The sequence below is a fragment of the Labrus bergylta genome, chromosome 22 (assembly GCF_963930695.1).
Source record: "Labrus bergylta chromosome 22, fLabBer1.1, whole genome shotgun sequence".
In the NCBI taxonomy this organism is placed as follows: domain Eukaryota; kingdom Metazoa; phylum Chordata; class Actinopteri; order Labriformes; family Labridae; genus Labrus; species Labrus bergylta.
The window spans coordinates 16,791,599-16,817,382 of NC_089216.1; the positions used below are offsets into that span (position 1 = coordinate 16,791,599).

The following is a 25,784-nucleotide window of genomic DNA, read 5'->3' on the forward strand; positions in this document are numbered from 1 at the left end:
TGGATGAGTTAATACTGATGGACTCTTTACTCAGCAGCCTCTACCATCAGTGTGTGAATGTTTAAGGCCCCGTGTCCACCTGGTTTCTCCGGGCAGAAGCGCTTGTGAGCTTTGAAGAAAAGCGCTGCAGACTGCACGTCAGTCTGTCGACAACGGACGCTGTGTGACCGTCACTGCTCCGTTACTTTTTTATATTTTGTTTTTGATTTGAGTATCGTTAATTTCCCCGATCCCGTCACGGAGCAAGGAGGATGTTTGTACAAGTCATAATCCGTATGGCGCCGGTTACTTCAACAGGGCCGCCCTTTGTGAAAAGATGAAATGTTTTCAACTTGAGTGCTCGGAAAAAAAAGACGCTGGGTGCTGTGCTTTTTCTCCAGGCGTCCGCTTTCTGCTGCCAACGCTCCTCTGCTCATGGTAATGAAGTGATAAAAACGTTAGGTGGACACGGGGCCTAGGTGTGACCTGCGGCGTAAACGCTCTTTGAGTAGACAGAAGACAAGCTCAATGTTATCGCACATCGCTTATGTTTCTCATACCGTGCACGCCTTTTATCAGGACTGTGTTTCTGGTGCTTGCCGTTTTTTGTCCCGTGTGTTGAGTTCTTACCTTTGGCGGTGTTGATGGTCGATGACGACAGACTCAGCTCGGGACCTTCTGTGATGCTGAGGAGCCAGTCTATGAACTGAGACACACATTCAGGTTATCAACACTTTGTTAAGACATGTATCACACTTTTATTATTTTAAATCTTTCACACTGACTTTGTGCGTCTGTCCGCTCCACGGCTCTTTGTCCAGCAGCACAGGCAGACTGTGGGACACTCCCAGCATGCACTGGGGCAGGGCGAGCTCGGTGAACGACTCCCCGCCGTACAGACTGTGCTGCAGAGTTTGGGGCTTGGATCCTTGTTGCCACGGGAACCACCTGTCCCTGATGCCGAGGAGGAGGGGCATGAAGTGGTCGCCCCAGGAAACAACAGCAGCAGAAAAGAGATGAAACAGAAAGTCTGTGGCCTGCGGGAGAAGAAAGAAATAATTAGTTTAACTCGTGTTCAATAATGAACCGTACGATCAAAACAATATCTGCAGAGCTTGATCAGGTTTTCTCCTTCAAAATAAAACACAGACTTCTCCTAAAGTGAAGCTGCTCCATCGTCCCTTCTGGGCCTCCGTACATGTGTGGTGGTGACTGTGTCTGCAGAGACTCTGTCCTCTGACTGGATTTTACTGTTCTGCTTTGTTCTGGTTGACTCGGGACGTTTCTGGGCGGAGCTGGTGTTTCCTCCAGCCAATGAGAGCGCAGCAGGTGAGTTCAGGAGTGGATACAATTCAGAGATTGGACGCGAGAAACACCAAGTGGATAAAGCTCGTTCTAAAACGAGGGTGAACCTTGTGTTGTCTAGCTTGCAGTAAACGTACACACTACGTCCCGCAGTGAGGGTGAGCTTCTGGGGGCGATGAGCCCAGGAGGAGGGGCCATGTTTGAATGTTGAGTTCATTTTGAGGCTCTGTTTGCACACCCAGACATGTGCAGCAGAAACAGAACATTTGAGTGTTTCTTAGGATCTTGCAGATAAATCTCTTGTTCTGTTGTGTTGATATTGCATGAACTGTTTGTTATTATTCTGCAAAGGTTTATGGATTTCATCAAACTAAATGTTTTGCATTTTTTAAACCCCGTCTTCTCATCTGGTCGCTTTTTCTCTCACTGGACTTTATTTCATTCATGTCAGGGAGTTTAATCTTTTCAGATCTTATAATAAAGGGACAGAAATGATGCTTTAAGTATTAAAATAAAGCCTGAATGCAGAGCCAATAAAACTCGAGCTGCATTCGAGTCGAGCTCAGGAACCACAGGTATGTCTCCGGATCCTTCAAGTCTCACTCTCTTTCTAAAACGCAGACTTTTCTATCACATGAACGTGACAGAATCAACATACCAGTTTGGTGTCTCCACATGTGACGGAGGTTGCTCCGTAGGCGACGTTTCTGATGTGTCCCATCAGCTCCAGCAGCCACTCCATCCGTTTAAGAACACCTGAAACCAACGAAGAGCAGGTCAACGTGTGAGCCCCCTCAAGAGGCACGCAGAACAGAGACACGTAGAGCAGAGACACGCAGAACAGAGACACGCAGAACAGAGACACGCAGAACAGAGACACACAGAACAGAGACACACAGAACAGAGACACATCTCCGGCTGTGAAATGAATGAAATATTTAGAACAGAGACACACAGAACAGAGACACACAGAACAGAGACACACAGAACAGAGACACATCTCCGGCTGTGAAATGAATTAAATATTTAGAACAGAGACACATAGAACAGAGACACACAGAGCAGAGACACACAGAACAGAGACACACAGAGCAGAGACACACAGAACAGAGACACAGAACAGAGACACGCAGAACAGAGACACACAGAACAGAGACACACAGAACAGAGACACACAGAGCAGAGACACGCAGAACAGAGACACATAGAACAGAGACACACAGAACAGAGACACACAGAACAGAGACACACAGAGCAGAGACACACAGAGCAGAGACACACAGAGCAGAGACACACAGAGCAGAGACACACAGAGCAGAGACGCAGAACAGAGACACACAGAACAGAGACACACAGAACAGAGACACACAGAGCAGAGACACACAGAGCAGAGACACACAGAGCAGAGACACACAGAGCAGAGACACAGAACAGAGACACGCAGAACAGAGACACACAGAACAGAGACACACAGAACAGAGACACACAGAGCAGAGACACACAGAGCAGAGACACAGAACAGAGACACACAGAACAGAGACACACAGAACAGAGACACATAGAACAGAGACACATAGAACAGAGACACACAGAACAGAGACAATGTAATTTAAATAAATAGACAAAATGATCCCTCACCTGTGTTGGCGTTGGTTGCCAGGCGACACTGGTAAAATGTCTGCAGGAGGAGCCAGCCGACTCTGCCGCTCGGCCAACCTCGAAGCACGCCGGCGATGATGTCATTGAGACTGAGGAGGGGGACTCTGCCCTGGGAGGTCAAGTAGCAGAGGACGAAACACGTCTTCTCCATCTGAGTCTGAGGCACACAGAGAAAATGTTTTAAACTCTGAGACAGCTCAGCATATCCAAACAAAAAGCTGCACTCTTCCTGCATTACCTCTGTGACTCGAGCGATCCGGTCGATCTCTGTATCAGACATCTCAGACAGACATTTGGAGATTCCCACGTACAGATCCACCTCATCGTCCTGAAAAACAAAGAGTGTGTTACAGGCTGGAGACCATCACTGAAAATGAAAGGATTACACGTCATATAATGCTGTGTTAAAAATGTTTATATGTTAAAGTGTCAGATGTTGAAACGGAGCTACAGTTTAAGGTCGAGCCTCAATGCCATTGTTCAGTTAAGATGTTTGTTCCCTGCTCGCTCGCTCACACTGCGGGTCGATCGTGTAAAGAGGTCAGCGTGAGTGTTCCAGCTCAGAGGACGACACCTACTGATAAAACTCAGGTTGTAGCTCGCTGTCTTCTTAACTAATGATTGCGATTATCTCACAAAAGCTTCTCAGAATCTTGCAAAAAATTCTTACAAACTTATCCAAATTTTTCAGAATCTTGCAAGTTTCGCAAAAGTCTTGTATCATGCAAAAGTTATTTGGGATCTTTACAAAGTTTTTCAGGATTTCATATACATTTTTAAGGACCTTGCAAAAGTTCTTTGTGAGCTTTCCAAGGTTTTCTTAGGAAATGTGCAACATTTTCACAGAATCTCCGAAAAAAAAGGATCATAAAAGTTTGTCAGAAAGTTGTAAACGTTTCGCAGCATCTCAGAAAAGTTCCTCGGGATCTTGCAAATATTTCTAAGGACCTCCCAAAAGTCTCTTGGTATAATGTACCATTTGATGATCCTTGGGATCTTTCCAAAGTTTTTAAGAATCTTGCAGAACTTTCCTAGAATCATGCAGGTTTCACAAAATGTCCTTGTTTTCAAAAAGTTAATCAGGATCGACCAAAAGTAAGTTAGGATCTGAAACGTTTGTCAGAAAGTTGCAGAAATTTTGCAGGGTCTTGAAAGTTTCTCAGGCTCTTTCTGAAGTTTTTTAGGATCCTCACATTTGTCTCTTCATCCTGTATCAACATATTTTTTTTTTCTACCTCCATGTCGCTTCTGAGCCTCCGTACATTTTAGACATTTTTCAAGCAGAAAATTTAATTATTTGCTGCTTCCAGCTTCTTCAATGTGATAATTTGAAAGTTTTCTTTTTCACTCATAAAAGGCAGGTGAAGATTATTTTAGGGATAAATTACGTTTCAGACAGAAGAAGACATCAGCAGGTACAGTTCGTTCTAAAGGTGTGTAAATAGTGTTTTATATCAAACATCAGCTGAGGAATAAAAATGCAAAGTGGAAGTGGTTATTTTTTACCTGGATGTGGTTCGGCAGGACGGAGAAGATCTTCTCGGTGGTGGAGCTCAGGATGGTCCAGCAGCTGTTGGGGGGGTTTGGGAGGGCCATGGCCTGAGACAGACCCTGCACCACGGAGCGACAGAGGGACACACGCTGAGGTCGGAGGTCGTCCTGGAACTGCTGCAGACCCAGACTCTCCAGGTAGACCTGCAGCTTGTCCTCAGCGACGTGCTTCATCCACAGACCCAGACACTCGTACAGGTGAGATCGAGTCTGGAACTGCAGGAGGAAATACGATTTACCCAAAGAGCACCGTCATTCTAAGAAGCTCTCCTGCTCCTACGCTTTCCTGTTACTAATTTCTTTCCAATCGTGACTTCTGTTTCTGTAAAGTCCCCTTCCCAAAGCTACGGTAGGCAAAACAATGGCAGAAACCAGAAGAAGCTAGCTTTGTAAACCTGGGGTGAAACGGCGTTCTGTACTTACACTGAGGCTGTGCACGAGGGGCGGAGACAGCCAGGAGCCCAGAAACAGAGACGCACTCTGAGATGTCTGAGCCTGACTCGCTGCCAGAACCAAACACTGATGCTGAACGTCCTCTCCTGTGATTGAAGGGAGAAATAAACACTGAGCTTAAACCCGATCCTGTGCCAGACCCAATCAAGGCTGTTCACTTTGCCCGCCCTTTTTTCTGAGGTCTTTCCATTTTCTCTTGCCATTCTTTTTCATGAGTAATGTTGGCACCAAAGGGGGCCATGTGGTAGGGTAGGTAGTAATGGTGTAGCCACCAGCTGGCTAGCTTGCATCAACCTGAATCTGTTCAAAGTGTTAACGCTGTTTTGGTTGCGGTGGCGACTAAGGGTAGGTTATGTATCTCATCAGTAGATGATTAGGGGCATAATTAGGACGAGGGTTTCCTTAACGAAGCTCTTGTCCTTTCAGTCAGGTAAAGTGTATATTTCAAATTAAAAAAGACAAATGAACGAGGACTCTTACCGAAGCCGAGTCTCATCAGCGGAGACAGGACGGCGCTCCAGTTGATCGGAGGAAACTGGAAGCTGGATCCGACTGACGCCAGAGGAGTCAGAGCCGTTTTAACGAGAGCGGGATGAGAGAACTCTGGACCTGGATCATCAAAAGGAAGGAGTGAAAGTAAAAAATCAGGTTATTGAGATAAATATACCTTGTGATCAACCAGTTTAAATAAGTCTCAGAGCTCCTCAAATCATGTGTGTGAAGTTTCTTGTTCTAAATCCACTCTGATCCTGTATTTGATCATGTCTATAAACCCCTCTATTTCAGCCCTGCTCAGAACAGGTTGTTTCTGTGTCTGCAGCTTTAAATATGTAAATGAGCTGTGTTTGACCACGCCCCCTCTCTGGAAGGGCTCGGGGCTTTCTCGCTCCATGCTCTATTGTTTACGGTGAGAAGGCAGACTCAGAGGGCAGAACAAACACCTAGCTGTGGGAGTGTCACCCACCAGGGGAGGGGTGACTGCCCTTGGTGATGTCATGAAGGGAAAATCTACAAATGGCCTGTTTGAGAACACATTTTCTGAAAAGTGGAGCAGGCAGAAGACGGAGAGGATGGACTTTTCTCATCATTGGTCATTGTCTAAATTTCTAAAAAAAAGTTTTAGACCTTCTCCAGTAGATTGCTGCAGCTTCTAAACAGGCACGTAGTCGATGGTGGCGAACGCATGTAATCACAGTAAATCAACTAAAACAAGATGGGCCATGTTTTAAAGGTATATACGCCGAATGACACTCTATAGGTGAGACGATCGATAATACTCGTGCAGCGATAGTCGAGTCAACAAACCTTTTTTTCCTGCCTCTGTGAGGAAGTCAACGATGGCTCTGATGGCGCTCTTCTCCGAGAGGTAACTGAAATCCTGAGGAACTGAGAGAAAGAGAAATAACACGACAGGAACTCCTCGTTATGCAGATAATAAGACGAGTCAGTCAATCTGATGAGCGTCGAGGTTCACACCGAAACTGAAGCTACATTCACAATCCAACTCATCAATATCACCCTGGAGTTACTCAAACCCTACAGAAAGCTCCAGGACTAGTTCTGATCAAAGTATCGGACAATAGGTGCATGTGAATGGTGTCATTGTGGTCAGTGTGGTAGTTAGAGACCTACCTGCTGTGTGAGTGTGACTGGTCGACATGTGGGCCAAATGTAAATGAGCCACCAAACAGGCGCTGTTAGACTGCAGGCCGATGGCTCCTGAGAATGTTATGATCTGCAGAAAAGAGCCACAAACATATAAATCATCATCTCTCTTCGTACAGCTGTGCATGCCTTTACAATATGTAACGTTGACACCTAGTGTTTAAAATGGGTACTGCAGTCTAAATTCAAAACATTGTAGAAAGCTGTCTCCCCCCGCCCCCTCCTCTCTAGAGTCCATGCTCACGCATGTTGGGATGTGGTGGACACTGAAGCTTCAGTGTTTATCCAGCTCTGCATCGGTCTGTAAACCTTTCTGTGTTCTAACCTCTCTCCATTTCTCAAAAGCATCTCCAATATTGATCCTAGTTTGAGCACGTTTCTGCTCGTGGAGCTTATTAGAAACATGCAGAGGCTTTTTAGGTCGGGTACAATCACTTCTATCTGAACCACTTCTCTTGCCCGCTTCCATCACTGCAACACCTGTTGACCTGATAACTGCTCTCATATCTGACAAACAGAGGGGCGTCCAAAACGGCCGTGTGGGGGTGTCTTAAAACGGCCGACCTTCTCTGGTCCAAACAAATCATTCAGCATTCAGGAGCAGAATCTTAAGAAGAAAGTTAGAAGGAGGACATACTGGCTGCTGCATTGATGTCAGAGAAGCCAGCACTTCAACATGTTTCCTTAATGTCTGATCATTTAGTAAGATCACTTTATCATTTCACTCACTACACATCTTACTGACTGATCCGGTAAGGTGAAGCAATTCTAATTATGTTGTACCATTGCATCATGACAATGACGTCTTTCTATTTCTATTTTAGACGTGAAAGGAGCTTTTTAAACAAATCAAAAATGTTTTTTCTTTTCATGTTCTGCAAATGTGTGTGCGTCAGAGAACAGCCTGAAGTCTCCAGGGAGCGAGTACAAACGTCATCGGTACAATAATTACAGGAACAAGACGTGTCAGATATCCCTCCTGATGGAAACACAGAATGAAGGAGAAAGTGTTTGATGCTCATTCTGACCTGTGTGATGGCTCGTATCACCTCGTTGAGTCGGCTCTGCTGCTGAGAGGAGAGCTCCAGCTCACTCGACAGCTGAAACACAAAACATGCTCATGAAAATAAAACCACAGTGACACAAACTGTGACAGCTAGACTGGTCTCATAAAACCCAGTAATGGAGCCACAGATTGAAGAAAATGAGAAGAACTCTAAACTCTGGGAGCCACCTCGAGTCAGAACTTGTAGATGTTTCAATAACGTGTAGACTTGTAGATGTTTTATTTTCTGGTTGTAAGACTGGTTTGAAGAGAGAAACTTCAGTAGTGTTCACAAGCTCCTGAAAGTTTCTCGAGAATTTCGAGGACTGGTCCCAAAATATTCCTGATTAGGTCATTCACACATGCACCTCACAGCGGGAGACTGTCCCTGTCAGACAGGAGGGGGGGCGGGGGGTCTCAAGAGGGAAGACGTGACGTAGAAAGAACAAAATGGAAGTAGTAGGGTGTAGAGAGAAACATTCGTGCAGCTCCTCCTGGAGTTTTTCAGGAGTTTTGTGCAGCAACACGGCTGTAGAGCTTTAAAGTCATCTGATCCTAGCAGACTTCTCACCTGGATGAGGTAACTCTCTGATCCGACTAAAGCCACCAGACCGTTCACGGCAGCCAGACGCTGCATCGTGGGACAACCCTGAAACACAAACATCGCTTTTTAACTGATGCTGATAATCATCATCACTGTTAAAGACATAAGATGGAGGTACGTTACCTCGGCCAGAAGGATCTTGATCCAGGCAGCAAGCAGACGAGGGTGGATGTCTTCAGCTTTACCGTGACCGGACAGTGAGAGGCTGTGTACCACCAGACCCAGCGCCAGAGAGAAGCCTGGAGTCTGAACAGAACCATTACAACAGACCGAGTTAGACTACAGAGAATACCACGACGTGTTCTTAATCTACAAAATACTGAAGGAAAGTTTCTCTGTTGTATCATGAAAAGCAACTCCCACAGAGACAGATTCTCCTTCCCTCTGACCTGCTGGCTCTCCTCGGTCAGGGTGCGCAGGCTGCTCATGACCTCCTCGGCCTTTGCGGCGTCGATGATACCTCCACTGAAGGCCGAGACACCCACACACGCCACAGAGTACGCCAAGACCTGCACGGGGAAAAACCTGACTTTACACGCTGTGTTTACTGAGAGTGATCCACGTTGTGGCTACGGTGCTTTAAAAAAACTACTTTTAGTGAAGTGGAGACGGATCCACACAAGACGTGTTGATATTTTAGGAATTTTGGAAACATCGGAGTCTCAGTGTGAGAAGAGAAAAACAGGAGGAAGAAGAGGAAGGTGAAAAACACAGAATTTGACTGCAAAGAAGAAGAAGCAGAAGCCCTTTTACACCAGTACTCAGGGTACCAAAGTTTTTAATGTCAGTCAGTAGGCTAAGTCAGAGTTGGCTTTGCTCCATCGGAACTGGCATCTCCTGACTCCAGGGAACAGCTGTTAAGCCAGGGAAATAAACAGATCCAACAGGGAATCGTGCCGGACAACGACGGACCTCCAGCGATGAAGATTTCACAAAAATACTGCCATAACGCAGACTTGAAAACACGCTCTAATGCAGATGTAACCTCCTTCACTGACTCTCCGCTCCGATCACCGGTGATTTGCAAACCATACAAATGCCCTTCCTGGAGGACGGATTCAGACTGCGCGGGGAACTGTGGCTGTAAACCATTGGAGTGTGAGATGAACGGGGGTGGATGACGGAGGAAGCCATGAATGGAGGTGTGAGTTATTGGAAAGGTGTGTAGAAAGGGGATTCTGACTCTGCAGGCGCTACAACGTACACACACAGCGCTGTGCACCCCCGCTGGCTCCGCCTCTTTTACTACTTCCGAAGATGGTACAGAGGGGGGAACACTTCTTCCCCCAATCACGCCTCCACAACATTCAGGTTGAAGGTGAAACGTCACAGGGGTGTAAATATCACGGTTTGAATCGGCAGTCTGAACAGGGCTAGAATGAGCAAAAGAAGGAGAAGTGGAAGGAGGTGCAGAAGAGGAAGCGGTAACCTAGGAGACAAATGAAACCTGCTAAAGCAGGTCACTTCTGTTTTATGCCAGTATGAAAGACAGCCAAATACTGATTCCTGGAGGAATCCCTGAAACCACTCATGTAACAGTAAAACTTGTGTTTGTACCTCCTGCTGCATGCGTCCCTGCCCGCTGCTCTCCTGCAGGCTGCTCAGGAGTTTGTCGAGTGTTCGGGTGACGTGGACGTGTTGGTCCGTCTGTCCGCTGCTGCAGAGAGCCGAGAGCACCAGAGCCAGACCCAACACGCAGCCGGTACTGAGGGAGAGGAGGGAGGAGGAAGGTCACAATGTCAAAGTGTCAAAGCAAACAACCGAGTGTACTGAGGAAGAGGAAAAAGGGGGAGAGGGGAGGAGTCTAAACTCAACTCTCCAATCTAAACATTTCCCACATGTGCGACTAATCATTTTTCAAGCCAACAGATCAGAACCCCAGGCTCAAACCAAACAGCAAAATGTTTCTCTTATTAAACCATGAAGAACTACATATCATGTGTGAGGATTCAGCACTAACTTGTACTCCAGGTTTGGGTTGAAGGAGCAACTTTCCAAAGCCTCCAGAGAGCCGAGGAGGAGATCAGCGTCCTTCTGAACGGAGACATCGCTGGAGAAAAGAGAAGAACGAAGGTTAAGATGATCCTAAACATGGAGGCTCACAGCATGACACATTCCACAGGTACACACTCCAACCTGAGGCGCTGGTGGTGCAGACTGGACAGCACCATGCCGAGAGCGAGGCCCGAGTGGAACTGGACGGCCTGGGAGTCGTCAGCGTTCGGAGAACCCGGCAGACCGGCCTGCAGCGCTGACAGGACCTGGACCAGACCGTCCCTCTGCCACACCACCAGAACCGGGACGAGCAGGGACAACGCCAGGCTGGCACAGGAGCGAGCGATGGCACTCGCTGTGTTCTCACCTGAGTATGAGCGCTGAGAGGGAAGACGAGGATATTATCCAGGGTGATGTTAAAAACCCTTAAAGGTCAGAGAGGAGCAGGTGATGCTGGGTTTTAGATATTACAGTTTAGAATCACAACATTCATCAGCAGAGAAACAGCGCCACCTGCAGGGATTCTGGGCTCATTACAGACAATAATCACCATTGACACCCTCCAATATTTGAAACCTAGGTGACCTGTGTTTACTCTTTTTGACTCTGAATCTCTCCAGAAGTTTGTTTTGGTTGATGTTTTGCCGATTTTTAATCAAACTGATAACTAGGCCAGGATGTAGGCACGGGCAGCGTGGGGCAAACCCCTGCCAACTGCTCCGGCTGCCCCAACAAATCATCCTGCTTCATAGGAAAATTAAAAAGTAACTAAAACTTGTTATCTACGTTCTTTGTTAGTGTTTGCTAACTTCGGTTTTAAATTGCACCATAGCCGCAAATTTCTCTCAGAAACAAGCGGTTCAGCAGTTCACTCACAGGCTTTAATTTCTCTCTCTCTCTCTCTAAAGACAGAGACAATGGACAATACCTGGCCAGGTGTGATCAATCAACCAGCTGGTCTCGCCTAATTAGTAGCACCATCTGTCTATATCTGCTCTGTGAAACACTCGGATCAGTAGCACTGATGATCGTCAAGGACACGTAGGTGGGTATTTTAGAAAACAGGTTTTCAAACATAATCCCAACCTCACACGCTCAGTTCTAAAAAAAATCATCTTTGTCCACATGGAAACACAAAACAACGATGTCCTCACCATTCCTCTGCATCGACCGTTTCATTTTACAAAGTCGTCCAATCAGGCGTCTCTGCTCGTCCACATAGTGGGAGAGTAACTGTGTGTGTGTGAGTATGAAAAAAGTCCAGTTAGCAACGTTAGCACCAGCGCTAGTTTGTTTCTGTCTGCCATCGCACAAATCTCATGTAAACAAAACTGAAGACGTCACACGGAGGAGAGACCGGCGCACAGCGTGACGTTACACCCTGGAAGGAGTTTTGTGTGACAGTTTTCAGTGAGCTAAAAAGCAGTTTGCATACAAAAACGGTCAACATGCACAGCTACCAGAAATACCCGCCTGCATGCGGACGAGGCCTCAGCCTGTGGACTTCATGTGTGACTTTTTAGACCAGAGGAGTTAGTGTGTCATTTTTCAAAATTCTCTCCAGTACTGATGCACCCGAGTGTCACTTCTTGGACGCCCTGAGTCGGAGGAGTTCCAGACCTCTTGACATATTTGTTACTGGAGAATTAAAACGTTTTTCTTTGTGTAGAAACACTTCAGACAGACAAAGTTCCACAATCCTTGTCAAGGAAACGTACGTGTAGGAACCACGGGAACACCTGTCCTGAGGGCTTGTAGCTGCTGCTGCCGATGCTGAGCAGCGTGTTGAGGACCATCGACAACCAGCTGGACGTGGGGACAAACTCTGGACCAGCCTACAAGGGAGAAAAGACTTTGTGACGCTCTCTACATGCACTGTATCATTTTATCTTCATTTAATGGAAATCCCCCCACAGTTGAAACCACACAGTCATTCCTGTCATTTGAGGACAAAAAGAGGGACACATTATCTCACCCCGAGACCGCCGTCTCCGTCAGCTGGCAGGTTGCTCTCATATTTAGCGAGGACGGCAGCCAGGCCGCTCAGAGCCAGGATGGAGTTCCCCTGAACAACAGGGCTGTCTCTGAACATCACAAACAACAACAACACATTGAGGTTAACACCGACACCTTCATTGCAGTATTTCACACTGTGTCCGACTGTTTGGTTTCCTGCAGAGATCACAAGCAGCCGACTCACTTTGTAGCGGCTTTGATGACGTCTGTCAGCTGATCTCTGGCCCTGAGAGGGAGGGGGAGAGGGGGGAATAATACAAAAAACAACCTGTCAGTGTGAATGGAGGACTCTCCTCCTGTCAGTGTGCACACATTCAAAGTTACCACTCTCTCCTTTCATGTAAGACTGGCTGCTTCTGCACATGTTTGTGTGTCTGTATCTGAAAAGCAACTCTGTTTTATCTTCTCCTATAACACACACGCACTGCTTCAAACTTGGAGAACATTTCTGCACAGTCTGCCCGCCTCACAGCTTGAGGTTTCCCCTGTCTGATCTCCTGGCATCCTCCTGACAGAGTCTGCACAATCACAATGACCGTCTGTGCCCTAACATCAATGCAACGTGTGATTGGATGATTCACAGTATTGACAAACAAGTGGAGAAAAACATACTTTAAAGCAGAACCTGCTGTATATTTCCCTGCTGTGTTCACACAACCGCTCACATTGACTTCCTGCAAAAGTTTTACTATTAGGCTGGCAAAAAGGAGAAAGTCCAGGTGAAGTCGGGGAGACAATTCGGCTGTTTGCAATCTCAGCAGCAAGTTTCATAACAGCATGGACAAAAAGCATCGTATGAATGTGTTCTGTGTTGATCCTTAAAGTTTAAACAGGAGCAGGTGTTGCAAATCAGCCTCGGCCTAGAAACTTGTAAGCATGGCATCTACTTTGTATTTTACACATGGAGCAGCTCATTGCATGTGTCCCTGTTTATAAAATGATGAATCTGTGTGGTTGACTCTCACCACAGCCAGGCACAGTGCTGTTTGTACTGCAGCTCCTGTGGATCCTCTTTGCCCTGTTTCTGCTGCAACTCCAGATCTGCACGACGACCCTGCAGACACACCACAGAAAAACACTAACTTCACCGTGCAGGACGTCAAATTCAATCTGTCAAACTAAAAAAGAAAAAAGAGGGAAAAGTTTGGGTTTTTTCTTCCCTCCCTGTGAGATTAAAAACACTCCATGTTGCTTTTTATCAAACCTTTTCTCCTGGCTTTACTAAACAGTCCCTGAAGAATGTATCATTCAAAGCAGCAACACATAAAAATAGATCAATCCTTCAATAAACATCCAATTAATCCAGACACACAGACCTGCAGGGCGGCGTGGAAAGCTCGGCTCATAAATCCTCTCCAGGCTTGAGGAAGGAGGAGAGCACGGTGCCACTCAGACGGCTGGATGTTCACCTAAAAGACGAGAAGAAGTTGAGTTATTTCGTTCTTAAACTTAAAAATTAAGATTACAGGAAAAGGAAGAGCAGGTTGTGACCTCAGACTGTAACTAATAATGAATGCAGCCTGAATGGTGTCACCCGTCTGTTCCTGCAGGGGGCGCTGGAGTCCCATCGATGGCGGTCTCCATGCTGGAAATGCTGTCTCAGTCTAACTTTCAGTCAACCTAACGACAGGCTGAGAGCTGGAGCTGAGGCGGGTTTTAAACCTCCTGACAAACTGTTACACCGCGCCCACCTGTCAATCATGTCAGCTACACGCCTTATTGTGAATAACTCTTATCCTTCATCAAATCAAAACTGATGAGTCAGCAAAACATTCACCCCCCTATACAGTGTGTACTGTAATGAGTTAATCAGACCTATTTGTTATTTTAACCAGACTGTAAACATGTTAATCTCTGTTGTAAAAACAGACTTTTTAGAATGGGTGTGTATGTGACTTCCTGTGCTTCTGTAGTCAGCCTCTAGTGGACACTCCAGGAACTGCAGGATTTTACACTTTAGCTTCATTTTTCAAAACGGGAGGTTGCCGCTTGGTTGAGACGTACCTCATGAATCAGAGAGGATAAGTTCTGCTGGTAGCTGCGGCTGCGGCTGACGAGGAAACGATCGATTGGTCTGCCTTCACGATCCGTCTGCACGGGGAGCTCGTAACACAGCAGCAGGCCAGCTACAACACACAAACACACAGACGCACAAAATGACAGTACATAAGTAAGCCCATAAATCACAGGAGGCCGTTATCGCATCAAATGTCTTTTGCCATACAGGTTAAAGTGTTGCTTTTGTCACCTGCTAGTCCAGGTTTGAGCCCCGGCTGCTTGTTCTTCTCGTAGGTTTTCAGCATGAACGACGGGATCCCTGCCACCGTTTTCCCCTGATCCGAGCGCAGGTTGCCCCCCCTCAGGGCCGAGAAGTAGACCCCCCGAGGCATCTGGCTCATCTCCTGCTTCACCAGCGAGGTGAGGAAGAGCTGGAAGGCTGAGAGGAAGAGGAGAGCGGAGATCAGGTCCGGCTGGAGGCGTCATGGCACCATCGTAACCACGAGGATATTAAAGGTTTTTTTACCTGGTAGGACAGGTACAGGAGTCAGAGCCATGAGCTTCACGTACGATGAACCTGGTACAGAGAGGTCCTTCTCTTCTTCTTCTTCGTCTTCTTTTTTCTCCTTTGCTTGTTCGTCGTCGTCACTATCAGGGAGATTGATGGCCGGTCTGGCCTTCAGAGAGGACAGAACAGAAACACCAGGGCGATGTAGAAAGACGATAAAAACAGCCTACGACCCTGATTTAAAACTTTCTTCAGCGTTTAGAGATTTCATTAAAGAGCATCCATCTTTATTTTCTACTAATAATCTGTAACTTAGAGCAAACAAACTGACAGTTTTTGGATGTGGAAGAAGACTCTTACTGCCTCAGGAAGGAGGTTGATTGTGTGGACGTCTTCTGTAAAACCAGCCAAAGCTCTGAACCCACAGCTGGCCACCTCTGGATCCTGTTACAGCAAACACAGACAGATGTTTTCATTTAGTTTTGTTGGAAAAACTGTCACCTGATGTTGTGAAGAATTCAACATTTTTTGACACTGAGTAAAATGGCCCGTCTCCACTTGGAGTTTTTTCCGGGCAGAAAAACGCTGGCAGTGCGCTCGGGAGCGCTTGCATGAAGCGTTTGTGCGCTGAGAAGAAAAGCGTGAGTGTCTGTCCTGTCTCTATGAGAACTGTCTCTTTAAACGGCTGCTGTACTACCCGACACTGCTCTGTTACTTTTTACTGCATGTTTTTCATTTTAGATCGTTTCCTTTCCATTCAGACACGGAACGAGGAGGATGTGGGTACAAGACTCAATCTGCAGGGTTTAGAAAAGAGCAATGGGGACGTCATCAGTGCCTTCCTGAAAAGTTGAAAAGATTTTAAACTCTAAGTTCTTGGAGCGGCTCCACAAGAAAGGCAGAGTCCTTCCTCCAGGCGCCCGCCTGCTGCTGGAAACACTCTCTGCTCATTTAACACAATTGAAAAAAACACAAAAGAAAAAAAAAAGAAAATTTTGTTATCTCTGGGTTTGTTGTTCTCAGCTCTGTGCTCACACTGACAGGACACTGCTTCCTTAAACTCAAACTTGTTTCATACATCCCCTCCCTTCATTCCCCCTCGCTATTATCTTTTCACCCTGGGGGGGAAGCCCGACGGCCCCACCCACTCTGATGGCAGTACACTGACCTTGCTCACAGCGTAATTCCAGAGAAAGCTGACCACCTCCTCTTTTAGTTTCTGAAAAAAACAACAAAGATGAAAATTATTTTAAATCAACAGTAAATGAGTTTAAAAAATACAGCTGCAAATGTTCGTTGTGAAGTCGTATGAAGGATTAACAACAAATGTTTGTTCAGAAAGAGGTTGAACGATCATTCAGGATAAGAAGGTGTTCCTTCAAGCGGTCTGAGGGCACACTCACACTAGGCAAAGTTTCTCCGCAGTGTGCTGCAGCCCGACTGATTTCTCTTTATTTTAACAAACATTTCATCTTCATGGTTACAAATCCAGGAGCATTTATCCCTCAGGAGAAGGACAACGTATCTGTATGCCTGTTGACATCGCAGCCGCCCTTCACATAAGCAGAAGAAAAAGGAAGGATGCTCTCCGTTACCTCGTACTGCTCTGACTTGACAGCGAGTTGTGGAACCAGAGCCAGGAGCTCCGCTGTGGCTTTGACCATCAGAGGACGAGAGTCACAGCTCAGCTCAGGACCCAGACTCCTCCAGGTGGAGACCATGTCCACCACCTGCAAAACACACCGCATTAAACCTTGAATGCATGTTTAGAAGTTGGCAGTGTGTGTGTGTTTATGTGAGAGTGTGACCTCGGCTCTGCACAGCTCCTGTAGTCCCTGCAGGGCGAGAGCAGCCGGGGTTGCCGTGTCCGATCGGGTGCACTGATTCAGAGTGAGTTTAATGGCAGCCAACATGTCTCCTCCGTGCTGGTAAGGCCTGACACACACACACACAAAGGTAATTCTATGAAACGTGCTGCAAGTGATCCATGCAGCTGACGTGGAAACAAAAGAGGAAGTGTTCCTTCAAAGCCACCAGACTCATTCACTAAAACAAACAGAAGCTGCAGGTCTCCTCCTACCTGTTAGTCTGTTTATTGTTCGTTACACAAACATTCGTTGGATCTGATTTAACCAACAAAAAAAGTCACAGAATAATAATTTGAGCCCGTCAGGGACAAAAACAACAACTGTTAAGCCAAGCGGTCTAGTTTGGTTCAGTACAGTAAACCCTAATCCTGCTGGGGTTTCCACAGCCAGCCGTACCATTCCTTAGAAAGCAGAGTGTGAAGCTGGTGATAGTGTGACATCATAGCAGTGTGATAAATTCAACAAAGGAGAAGAAAGTGACACAGTAAAAACTAGGCAACAATGGATGGCGTCCAGCAGAGGTCTGCACCGCCGAGGTCGTCCATGGGGCGGAGCTACGCGCTGACATGAGTCAGTAAAAAACAAAAACAAGAAGAGCCTTGAAATTACTCTCTCCAAATCTACAGGATATTTAAACATGGCACGTTTTGTCTTTGACCTTTATTACCGCTGTTGCACGGGAAGAGATGATACCTTTGACCAACCAGTGGACAGCAGTGTGTATAGCTCCGCCCTTTAGAGTCAGATTGGTACACTTGGCACCCAACAGAAGGAGGAAAAAAGTAGGACAGTACAGAGCGGTTATTTTGGTAAGATTCTCAACTTTTGACAGTGGACCCGCCAAGAAATGTGTACCATTGGTGGCGCAGTGGTTAGTGTGCGCGCCCCATATATGGAGGCAGTGGTCCTCCAAGCGGGTGGCTAGGGTTCAAATCCTACCTTTCCTGCATGTCGTTCCCCTCTCTCTCTCTCCCTGATTTCCGACTCTATCCACTGTCCTACCTCTCCAATAAAGGCCCAAAAAGCCCCAAAAAGAAATCTTTAAAAAAATAAAGAAAGAAAGAAATGTGTACCGTACTGAAAAGAACTGAACCGGACCGCATGATGGAAACCGGGGTTAAACTTCAGGATTTACTCTTTATCATGAATGTGATTTCAATCATTTAAGAAAACTAATTTATTCAGTTCCTTTTCTGTCCCTTTTGTACTGTGTCACGCTGCTTCATGCGACTCTTGAGTGTTTGTTGTTCTGACCTCTCTCTGCAGACGTCTCTGACGAAGGCAGCTCTGGCCAGGATCTGCTCCCACTGAGCGTCCCTCCCCACCACCACCCTGCTGTCCTGCTGGCCCAGCAGACGCTGCAGCTCCGGGTACACTCGGTCCTTAGAAGCGGGGACAGAGTGAAAGATGGACAAAAGGACAACAAAGGGAAATAATGAAGGAATAGAAAGAGTCTTAAATAAACTGATGATTTTTATGACCAGCTTTAGTTACAGACCTGTTTCTTCCACAGGGCAGTCATGAGGCGCATCGCCACTGCTCTCAGCTTGGGGGCGCTGGCCAGCATGTGGAGGGTCTGCAGCAGCATGGGGACACAGAGCTGCAACATGACAGCACAGGGAGTTAACGGATGAAGTAAGTCGACATGAGCTTCCTGCATAGTCTCAATGTTTTTAATTTTTTAGACGACTCTACCACTGAAAAATCAAAAAAAGACACGCACATCCCTTGGTGGGTGCAAGCTTAAAAAACAGAAGTTATAAAGAAGCAAATAGATCTGCACATCCCATTTAAGGATTTATCAACAAGTGAGGTTCCGAGCCACCGCTCAAAGTGTATTTGTGAGCCGCCATCTTAAATATACAAAGACATACACATGACAGCTGAAGTTCATCACTCTCTAATCAGGTTTGCTTCTTTATACCGACTCTACCGCTGAGCCACAGCCGGAGGTTTACACGACAGAGAAGTGACGTCAACTCTGTTCTTCATGAGAAAACATCTTCGCTGTCGGCGCTCAGTACCTTGTGAGTCCCGAGGTTGGGCAGACAGTTCAGCACAGCGTGAGACACGTTTGGATTCTTCTCTCTCCCCAGTTTGAACATCAGGACAGGAAGAAGGGAGGGAACCTACACACACACACGCGCACACGCACACATGCACACACATGAATTTGGATGAGGTCAAACGATCAGTGCTAGTACGAGACATCATGCTTTTTTTTAGGAGTAGAAAAAGAAGAAGAGGAAGAAGGTTTTTCTCTGATGTCGTACGTGCAAACCGCTTATATACACGATACACGGCCCACGATCGATTGAATCACGATTCTGAGATTATAAATATACTGGAACACAAACATATGATTACACATCAGGGCATCGGGATAATTGGAGATTATAACATTCACCTAAAAAGGCAAATCCCAGCGTTAATTTGTTTATTCTCTGAAATACGACGTCAGTTTCACCTCTGTCCGACATTATCCCACTGTCTTCTTTTTCTTAAAGGGGACATATTGTGAAAAATCCACTTCTACAGTGTATTGAACATATATTTTGGCAACCTGAGTGTCTACTGACCCACATAATGTGAAATAAATCCAAAAAAATCATTTGTTTGTGGTCTGCATAAGTCTTACAACACAGAGAAAAATACTCTGTTTCAAATGTGCTCTCCTTGTGATGTCACAGTGGGATTCTGGTAAAAATAAATCCCCTCCCCTCCCATGGTATCTCCAAAACTTTTAAGCAGGTCCGCCAGCGAAGGAGTGATGTCTACAGGGAAAACTCAGGGGGGCTCATTACATTTAAAGAGACACACACACCAAAACGGAGCGTTCTGAGAGAGCTGGTTTATACAGGGTCACAAACCTCCTCTGGTCCTTGATTCATGTTATATTTTGACCAAAGCACAGCACAGATGTTTCATTTAGACCACAGGGGACTGTTTGAAAAGGTGGAGAAGGGGCAATAATATGTCCTCTTTAAGACTTAATTTTGGGCTTTTATTTTGTTACTTCATCCCCCCCATTACGCCTCTGTGTAATTTAAGGTTGAAGGCAAAACGTCCCAGGGGCGTAGGTATCGCAAACCCCAGCAGGCCAAACTGTGGTGACAGTATGAAGATGTTCTGGGCTGTCACACCTCCAAGATTAAAAAAATGGTCACTGGTCTTAACCATGGTCATGTACATCTGACTTCTCCCATGATCCTCTCTGCTCATTTAAATCTTCAAGGATACAAGCCAGAGAGAGAGAACCGAAGGACAACGCAGGGTTAACACTTCATCCTCCCTTCTGTGCTCGGGTCAGATACCAGGGTCTCTTGATGCACGTCGTCGACACAGCCCTGCACACTTTAATTAGCATAAAACACTTCTTGGTGCCCGCCACCTCGGCTGTTACCTAGCAACAACTTCACCTGCTGCAAGAAGACGAGGAGAAGAAAGAAATGAAGGTTTTTCTTTCCAGATAAATCCCAGAAATGTCTTTTTGTCGCCTTGGACTCCAAACTTCCATCAACAAAATGTTAGACTTTTGGGTAATTATTCATATTTTAGCCTCGTTTCTTACAAGAAAGGAGATCCATCGAGTTCAAATCTGCCAATAACCTCGTACAGACACATCAAACGAGCAGAGGTAGTGGCACTGAGGGAGCAATTAGAGCAGCAGGGGGATACTGCGAGGAATCTAACGAGGCCGAGTAATGAGCAGCTTATAGCACTGCGTGATAGTTCACATCATCTTCTGCAGAGATCCCAGAGGGTCAGAGGGAAGTCTGTCGGGTTAAATCGCTCTCTTTAGACGAGAAAGGAGAGAAACACAGCGGCTGAAGGGAGGCAGCATTTCATGCATTACGTCCAAAAGATGTAAAAATATTAGTTCAATGTGAACTTTCCTTCTTTTGATTCAGAGAAGTTAGAGGGAATATTTGTATCTGAAGGTCTGCGTGAGTCCAACTGAGCCGTGTGGATTTTCTACCTGGCAGGGGTCGGCTGCAGCGATGGCCTGGCCGGCGTTCAGAGCCAGCTGGCAGACGTCCTCCTGACCTGTGAGTATGGCGTGCGTCACCATCAGGGTGAGGGACGAGAGGCGCTGCTGGCTGGACGACAAGGAGAGGGCGGAGCTGACGGACAGCAGCCAATCAGCTGCAGCGGCTTCATCGTCCGCCAGTTTACGCAGCACAGACATGGCCACGCTGAGTTCGCTGAACCAGGAGCTCAGAGGAAGAGGCAGAGGAGGGGCAGCCTGAAGAGAGGAAGAGAGAGAGAGAGAGAGAGAGAGAGAGAGATTATTATTCTTTTTATCCATCTATGATTCAAACTGTAAAAAAAACAGTTCAGGATTCTGTGTGAGTTTCAGCCACAGACTGTACTTACAGGAAGGTCCTGGAAGGAACTGAATGTTGTCTTTCTGTTGCAGGAAATGAGGTGGACATGCCATATCTGCAACGCCATGTTGACATCTAAACGTGCTAAACTCCTAATAATCCACAATGGTCTCATTTTTCTCAAAATCACTGCAGTTTGTGTTGTGAAAAATGAACATCACAGACGCCTGCTCGAATACGATGCAGAAATCAGGAAGCAGGGTACGAGTGATTATCATTTTTACAGGTAAATGAAGAACCAGGTTTATCTGTGTGCCTGTCCCTCTACCTGTCCCTCTAGTGCAATCTGTGCTCAGGCAGGAGGAGGGGTATTCTCAGCGACGTGGTGACGTGTTTTTGTCCCCCATTTTGGTTCAGTTTTTTCCTGGGCATGTCAAGATTTCTGGTTTTGTTATTTTAGTTTGGGCTGGAGATCACCGGTGGTCCTGTTTTGGGGTCTTTTGTTTTGTTTAGGTTAGATTTTTCTTCTTTGGTAGGTTTTAGGGGGAGTTGCCAGGAGCGATGGCTCGGCACCTTCCAATCTTTTGTTCTTTTTGGCCGGGGTCTCCAGCCCCTTTTTTTTCCTTTTGTTTCTTATTCATCTTTGAGTTGGTTATGTTCAATAAAGATCGAGGTTCAACTTTAAATCTGTCAGCGTGTAAACACCAGATCCTGAATATGATGAAAACCAGGATAAGACTCATAACAGGGATACTCAAGTCTTTGAGAGAAACCCGTTTACCTGTCCAGGTTTATCCGTCTCCCTGCTGATTCTCTGCAGCAGCTTGTGGGCCAGGTCCTGGTTGAGCTTGTGAATCCGTCGGTCGGCTAGTGCTTCAGTGAGGCTCAAGCAGGACAGGAGCTGAAGGACGGGGAGGACCAGGACGGGACTCATCCAGGGGGACAGCTCAGACTCCTCAGGGATTAAACTCAGAGCTGGGCGAGTGAGGGAGAAAACACAACAAGATTTTAAATCCAAAGAAGGTTGCACATGTCATACTGAGTGAAGAATGTAGCTGTGATCACTTCCAGTTAAAGTTTATAATATTTATTTCAGATGTTTTTTTTACCCAGACTGAGCAGGCTGCTCTGCTGCTCTGCAGGAGCCTCTAACAGGAGCAGGGCCACGCCCATCAGCAGCTCGTCCAATGGCAGCTCCTGAAAATACAGACGCAGCATGAACGATGATGCACAGTGTGGAGATACTTTTATTGTTAATGTAGTTTTAAATGCTAATAAATAACCCCATGCAAAAGTCATAAATCTTAAACCATATTGGTTGGATAATAAAAGTTCCTGTCACCTGTCGGCAGACGGACACGAGCTGATGCATCGAGCTGAGGAGAGGGCGGCAGTCCCCGTTGAGCTTGAGGCAGAGCTGGCAGGCGCACAGAAGCTGCAGAAGAAGAACGACCTTCTCAGACCTCCAGCGCTCCTCAGAGGACGAGACGAGACCCTGAAGCAGAGCGTCGACGAATCCACACAGTTCCAGCACCGCCTCCACGCTGTCCACCTGACCAATAAAAACAAAGAGTGTAACTGTTTCATTAAAAAAACAAATTTGACATTTAACCAGTCTATCTAACTTTAAGTTGGCTGCAGACAGGACGGCGATTTTGTGATCAATTTGTGCCTTTTCTGCACCTTTTTATTATCATGATGTAGTCTTGTGCCTCTCTTGTGTCTGTGACATTCTCAAGAATCTTTCAGTAGTGGATAATGTGAAGACGGCTTAAGAGCGTGTGGAGTAACATCAGCAGTAATTAGCTGCAAGGAACAATTCAAATTACAGCATTAGAAAATTCAAGTTTTAGTCTGAGGAGGACAGAAACAGCAGCATCTCTCTCTCTCTCTGATCACCTGCAGAGCACGCAGACATTCCTCGCAACACAAACGCCACTGGTACAGAGCAAGTGGAGATTGTCTGATTTTTTTTTATTTTTTTTTACAATCTTTTTTTACGAAATCAAAAACAGTAGGCGGATACTTTGAAGTGGTGGGAAGTACATCTGTACATTTCTTTATGTATTATTGAGTTATATACACTTCAGCATCGTTGTTTCACCTGCATGTGAGGCACCAGCTGACAGAGGCAGAGCAGCATGCTGTCAGACACGGAGGAGGTCTGTCCCTGCTCTGATCCTGGGTGTTTGGGCAGCAGCACCCTGAGGAGACCGTGTCTGAGGAGGGCGTGCTGAGGCTGCCTCTGAGGTTCACAGTAGAGGTACCGCAGGAATGGAACCAGCATGGCGATGTAGGCCGCTTCATTTCTGCAGGATTTATAAAAACACAATTTAAAAAAAATAAAAACCCTGATCTTCCTGAGAATAAAACAAAGCCTGATCCACGCTGCGCATGCTGTGATTTATCAATGCTGCATCATAACATGACAGCGTGTGATTAGTTATTTGGCACGCCAAGCTTCTCACAGATGGCTTTGAAACGCATGCAGTGAAGGAGGGAGGAGCTGATTGGACGGAGGGTTCAGGGCCTCTCTAACCTGTCAGCAGCCTGCTGGATGAAATCATCAATCTCCAGCAGCAGAGCCGGCCAGCAGTCCGCTCGGTTCTCCAGCACCGTGATGAACGGGTGAGGGCTGTTCCTGTTTTAAAACAAAAGGCCGGGTGTAAATCACACATCCAGACTACCTGTTCTCATTTTAATCCCATGCAGGTGACACGGATGTGACCAGCGACGAGTCAGCAAAGTAATCACAAAGCATCCTGCAGGGAACACAAATCTCTGCACAAAGTTTCATAACAAAAAGTTACTCACACATTTCCCTAAAAAACAAAATCACCATTGATGAGAAAGGTTAACTGAGGAATATCACACCTGAACTGAAAAAAAAAAAAAGTCAAAGAAAAGACGTCTCACTCTGGTTTTTTTTTGTGTAAACTACAGAAACTCTGTGTGGTTGTAAAGATGAGTTCAAGTGGAGCTTCTTCCCATTACAAATGATCTTTGGCTGCCTAAAGGAAAGAGCTCCCAGACAACAAACAGGTTTCATTTTTTCCACATTAAACAATAATCAGCGACAGGCGATATGACTCATAAACAGTAAATGCTAAACAGACTTGAGCTTGTTTATTTCTTTTCTAGTCTTCTGACTCCTCAAAGCTCTTTTACACCGCAGGTCACACCTACACATTCACACACTGATGGTAGAGACTGCTGAGTAAAGAGTCCATCAGTATTAACTCATCCTTTCATGCACATTCATACACCGCCGACGAAGCAGCGGGAGCAACTTGGGATTTAGTGTGGCTGCAGGAGCTGGGGGTCGAACCCCTGACTATCCGGTAGAGAGACGGCCGACCTGATGAGTGAAAAACAGTTAAATCTTGTTGCCTGATAGCCCCTAGTAGTTATGTTGCACCCCATGTGCAGAGGGTAGTCATGGCTTGCATGGGTTCAAATCCGACCTCTGCCCTTTCCTGCATGTCACCCCCACTCTCTGACCTCCCAACGCTTCCTGTCTCTCTTCAGCTGTCCTGTAAGGTGCTGTAAAATGGCACCATTGCTCCGTCTCGTCTCCTCCTCTGGGAGAGTAAACAACAGACTACCTTCTTGAATTTGAAACCCATTAAGTCCAGACAAAACACTGAGGTCAAATCCAAGGTGAAGGGTCTGTGTGCTGTCAGGACTCTGCACACAGACAGGTCAGAAGTTAACAAAACAGAGTCCCCCATTAGGTCCACTTAACCAATCGCTTAATCAATCACCAAGTATCTGAGTGAAGGAAGGAAGTTCAGTGGCAGAGCATGTCTGATCCTGTGACGGTGTGCAAAGAGACCCAGACCTCCTCCTCCTCCTCCTCTTCTTCTTCCTCACACTGTAATCTGTCTGACCATCTCTGCCCCCTCCTCAGGTTCCATGTGGCCGTCTCTGCTTCAATTCAGCCCCCATCCATCAGCCTCTCACAGCACGCCAGAGCACTCAGCGTCCACACAAAGGAGGAGGAGGCAGGAAGACGAGCGGGGATCTTCCTCCTGTTTTTAGTTCAACTACAAGTTCACAGCTGAATCAGAGCACTGGCAGACAGACAGATGGGTCTGCAGCTTCCTGAGGGGTCTGCAGGTAACAGCGACCTCTGAGAGGAAGTCTGACACAGGCCGGATTTACTACCTGAGAGCAGTACAGACAAACTAACAGCAATAAAAGGAGCATTTTGTCTTTGAAGGAAATATCCTGTATTCTTTAAGGAAGAGTGTGCGACATAAAGTGTGCGTAACAAATAAATATATCAGAAATCAAGTAGAAGGAAAAGCTTCTTGTACTGAAACCTTTATGACAGCGCTCGCTCTCCTTCTCTCACGGCACCTTTTGGTTAAATTTGACTGAAGATCTTTAGATTTGTTTAAAGCTTTTGTTCTTATCAAAACAACACATCATGGTATCGAGGTTTTGAAAATGTAAATAACCTTAGAGCGTGCGGTACAGACATGATGTGTAGTGTGGGAAAGACAAAAATAATATCAGAGACGGGCTGGTGTTTCAGTCTGAACCGTCCCTGATCCCGCTGAGGCCTGAGGTGGCTGAGAGTCTCTGCAGCAGATTGCACAGGGCCGCGGCGAGCAGACGGCTAACAATGGGCATCAGTGTGCATCCTCCATTAATCCCGCAGCATTTACAGTCACCCAGCAGTGCCAGGGCCTGGCGACCAATGACAAGCCGGTCCTGCCAGGCCAACGGCGCCACCCTGCTGCCCTCGACGCATTCATCTTCACACCGGGGAGGTTCAGACCGCCAGACAGACGCAGACAGCAGA

The 25,784-nt window shown here is 46.4% G+C and overlaps 1 protein-coding gene across 3 annotated transcripts in view; it reads right to left on the reverse strand.

The window, feature by feature from the left end:
- focad (focadhesin) overlaps nucleotides 1–25,784 on the reverse strand; it is a 36,505-nt gene that overhangs the window by 2,276 nt on the left and 8,445 nt on the right. For all 3 annotated transcript variants that reach the window (XM_020643600.3, XM_065950849.1, XM_029279269.2), the window contains 38 exons: nucleotides 23,514–23,615; nucleotides 23,079–23,283; nucleotides 22,317–22,526; nucleotides 22,084–22,171; nucleotides 21,756–21,949; nucleotides 20,626–20,892; nucleotides 18,671–18,775; nucleotides 18,145–18,246; nucleotides 17,901–18,028; nucleotides 16,587–16,713; nucleotides 16,374–16,508; nucleotides 15,947–15,997; nucleotides 15,139–15,222; nucleotides 14,797–14,947; nucleotides 14,521–14,709; nucleotides 14,277–14,398; nucleotides 13,589–13,681; nucleotides 13,238–13,326; nucleotides 12,457–12,498; nucleotides 12,232–12,340; nucleotides 11,975–12,091; nucleotides 10,398–10,636; nucleotides 10,222–10,311; nucleotides 9,819–9,966; nucleotides 8,651–8,770; nucleotides 8,385–8,507; nucleotides 8,229–8,306; nucleotides 7,641–7,712; nucleotides 6,580–6,682; nucleotides 6,253–6,333; nucleotides 5,428–5,556; nucleotides 4,918–5,033; nucleotides 4,450–4,710; nucleotides 3,182–3,271; nucleotides 2,923–3,100; nucleotides 1,943–2,040; nucleotides 765–1,016; nucleotides 610–685 (listed from right to left, as the gene is read on the reverse strand). In XM_020643600.3, the coding sequence (XP_020499256.2) occupies nucleotides 610–685; nucleotides 765–1,016; nucleotides 1,943–2,040; nucleotides 2,923–3,100; nucleotides 3,182–3,271; nucleotides 4,450–4,710; nucleotides 4,918–5,033; nucleotides 5,428–5,556; nucleotides 6,253–6,333; nucleotides 6,580–6,682; nucleotides 7,641–7,712; nucleotides 8,229–8,306; nucleotides 8,385–8,507; nucleotides 8,651–8,770; nucleotides 9,819–9,966; nucleotides 10,222–10,311; nucleotides 10,398–10,636; nucleotides 11,975–12,091; nucleotides 12,232–12,340; nucleotides 12,457–12,498; nucleotides 13,238–13,326; nucleotides 13,589–13,681; nucleotides 14,277–14,398; nucleotides 14,521–14,709; nucleotides 14,797–14,947; nucleotides 15,139–15,222; nucleotides 15,947–15,997; nucleotides 16,374–16,508; nucleotides 16,587–16,713; nucleotides 17,901–18,028; nucleotides 18,145–18,246; nucleotides 18,671–18,775; nucleotides 20,626–20,892; nucleotides 21,756–21,949; nucleotides 22,084–22,171; nucleotides 22,317–22,526; nucleotides 23,079–23,283; nucleotides 23,514–23,615 (4,964 nt within the window). The remainder of the gene's footprint in view (nucleotides 1–609; nucleotides 686–764; nucleotides 1,017–1,942; nucleotides 2,041–2,922; nucleotides 3,101–3,181; nucleotides 3,272–4,449; nucleotides 4,711–4,917; nucleotides 5,034–5,427; nucleotides 5,557–6,252; nucleotides 6,334–6,579; nucleotides 6,683–7,640; nucleotides 7,713–8,228; nucleotides 8,307–8,384; nucleotides 8,508–8,650; nucleotides 8,771–9,818; nucleotides 9,967–10,221; nucleotides 10,312–10,397; nucleotides 10,637–11,974; nucleotides 12,092–12,231; nucleotides 12,341–12,456; nucleotides 12,499–13,237; nucleotides 13,327–13,588; nucleotides 13,682–14,276; nucleotides 14,399–14,520; nucleotides 14,710–14,796; nucleotides 14,948–15,138; nucleotides 15,223–15,946; nucleotides 15,998–16,373; nucleotides 16,509–16,586; nucleotides 16,714–17,900; nucleotides 18,029–18,144; nucleotides 18,247–18,670; nucleotides 18,776–20,625; nucleotides 20,893–21,755; nucleotides 21,950–22,083; nucleotides 22,172–22,316; nucleotides 22,527–23,078; nucleotides 23,284–23,513; nucleotides 23,616–25,784) is intronic.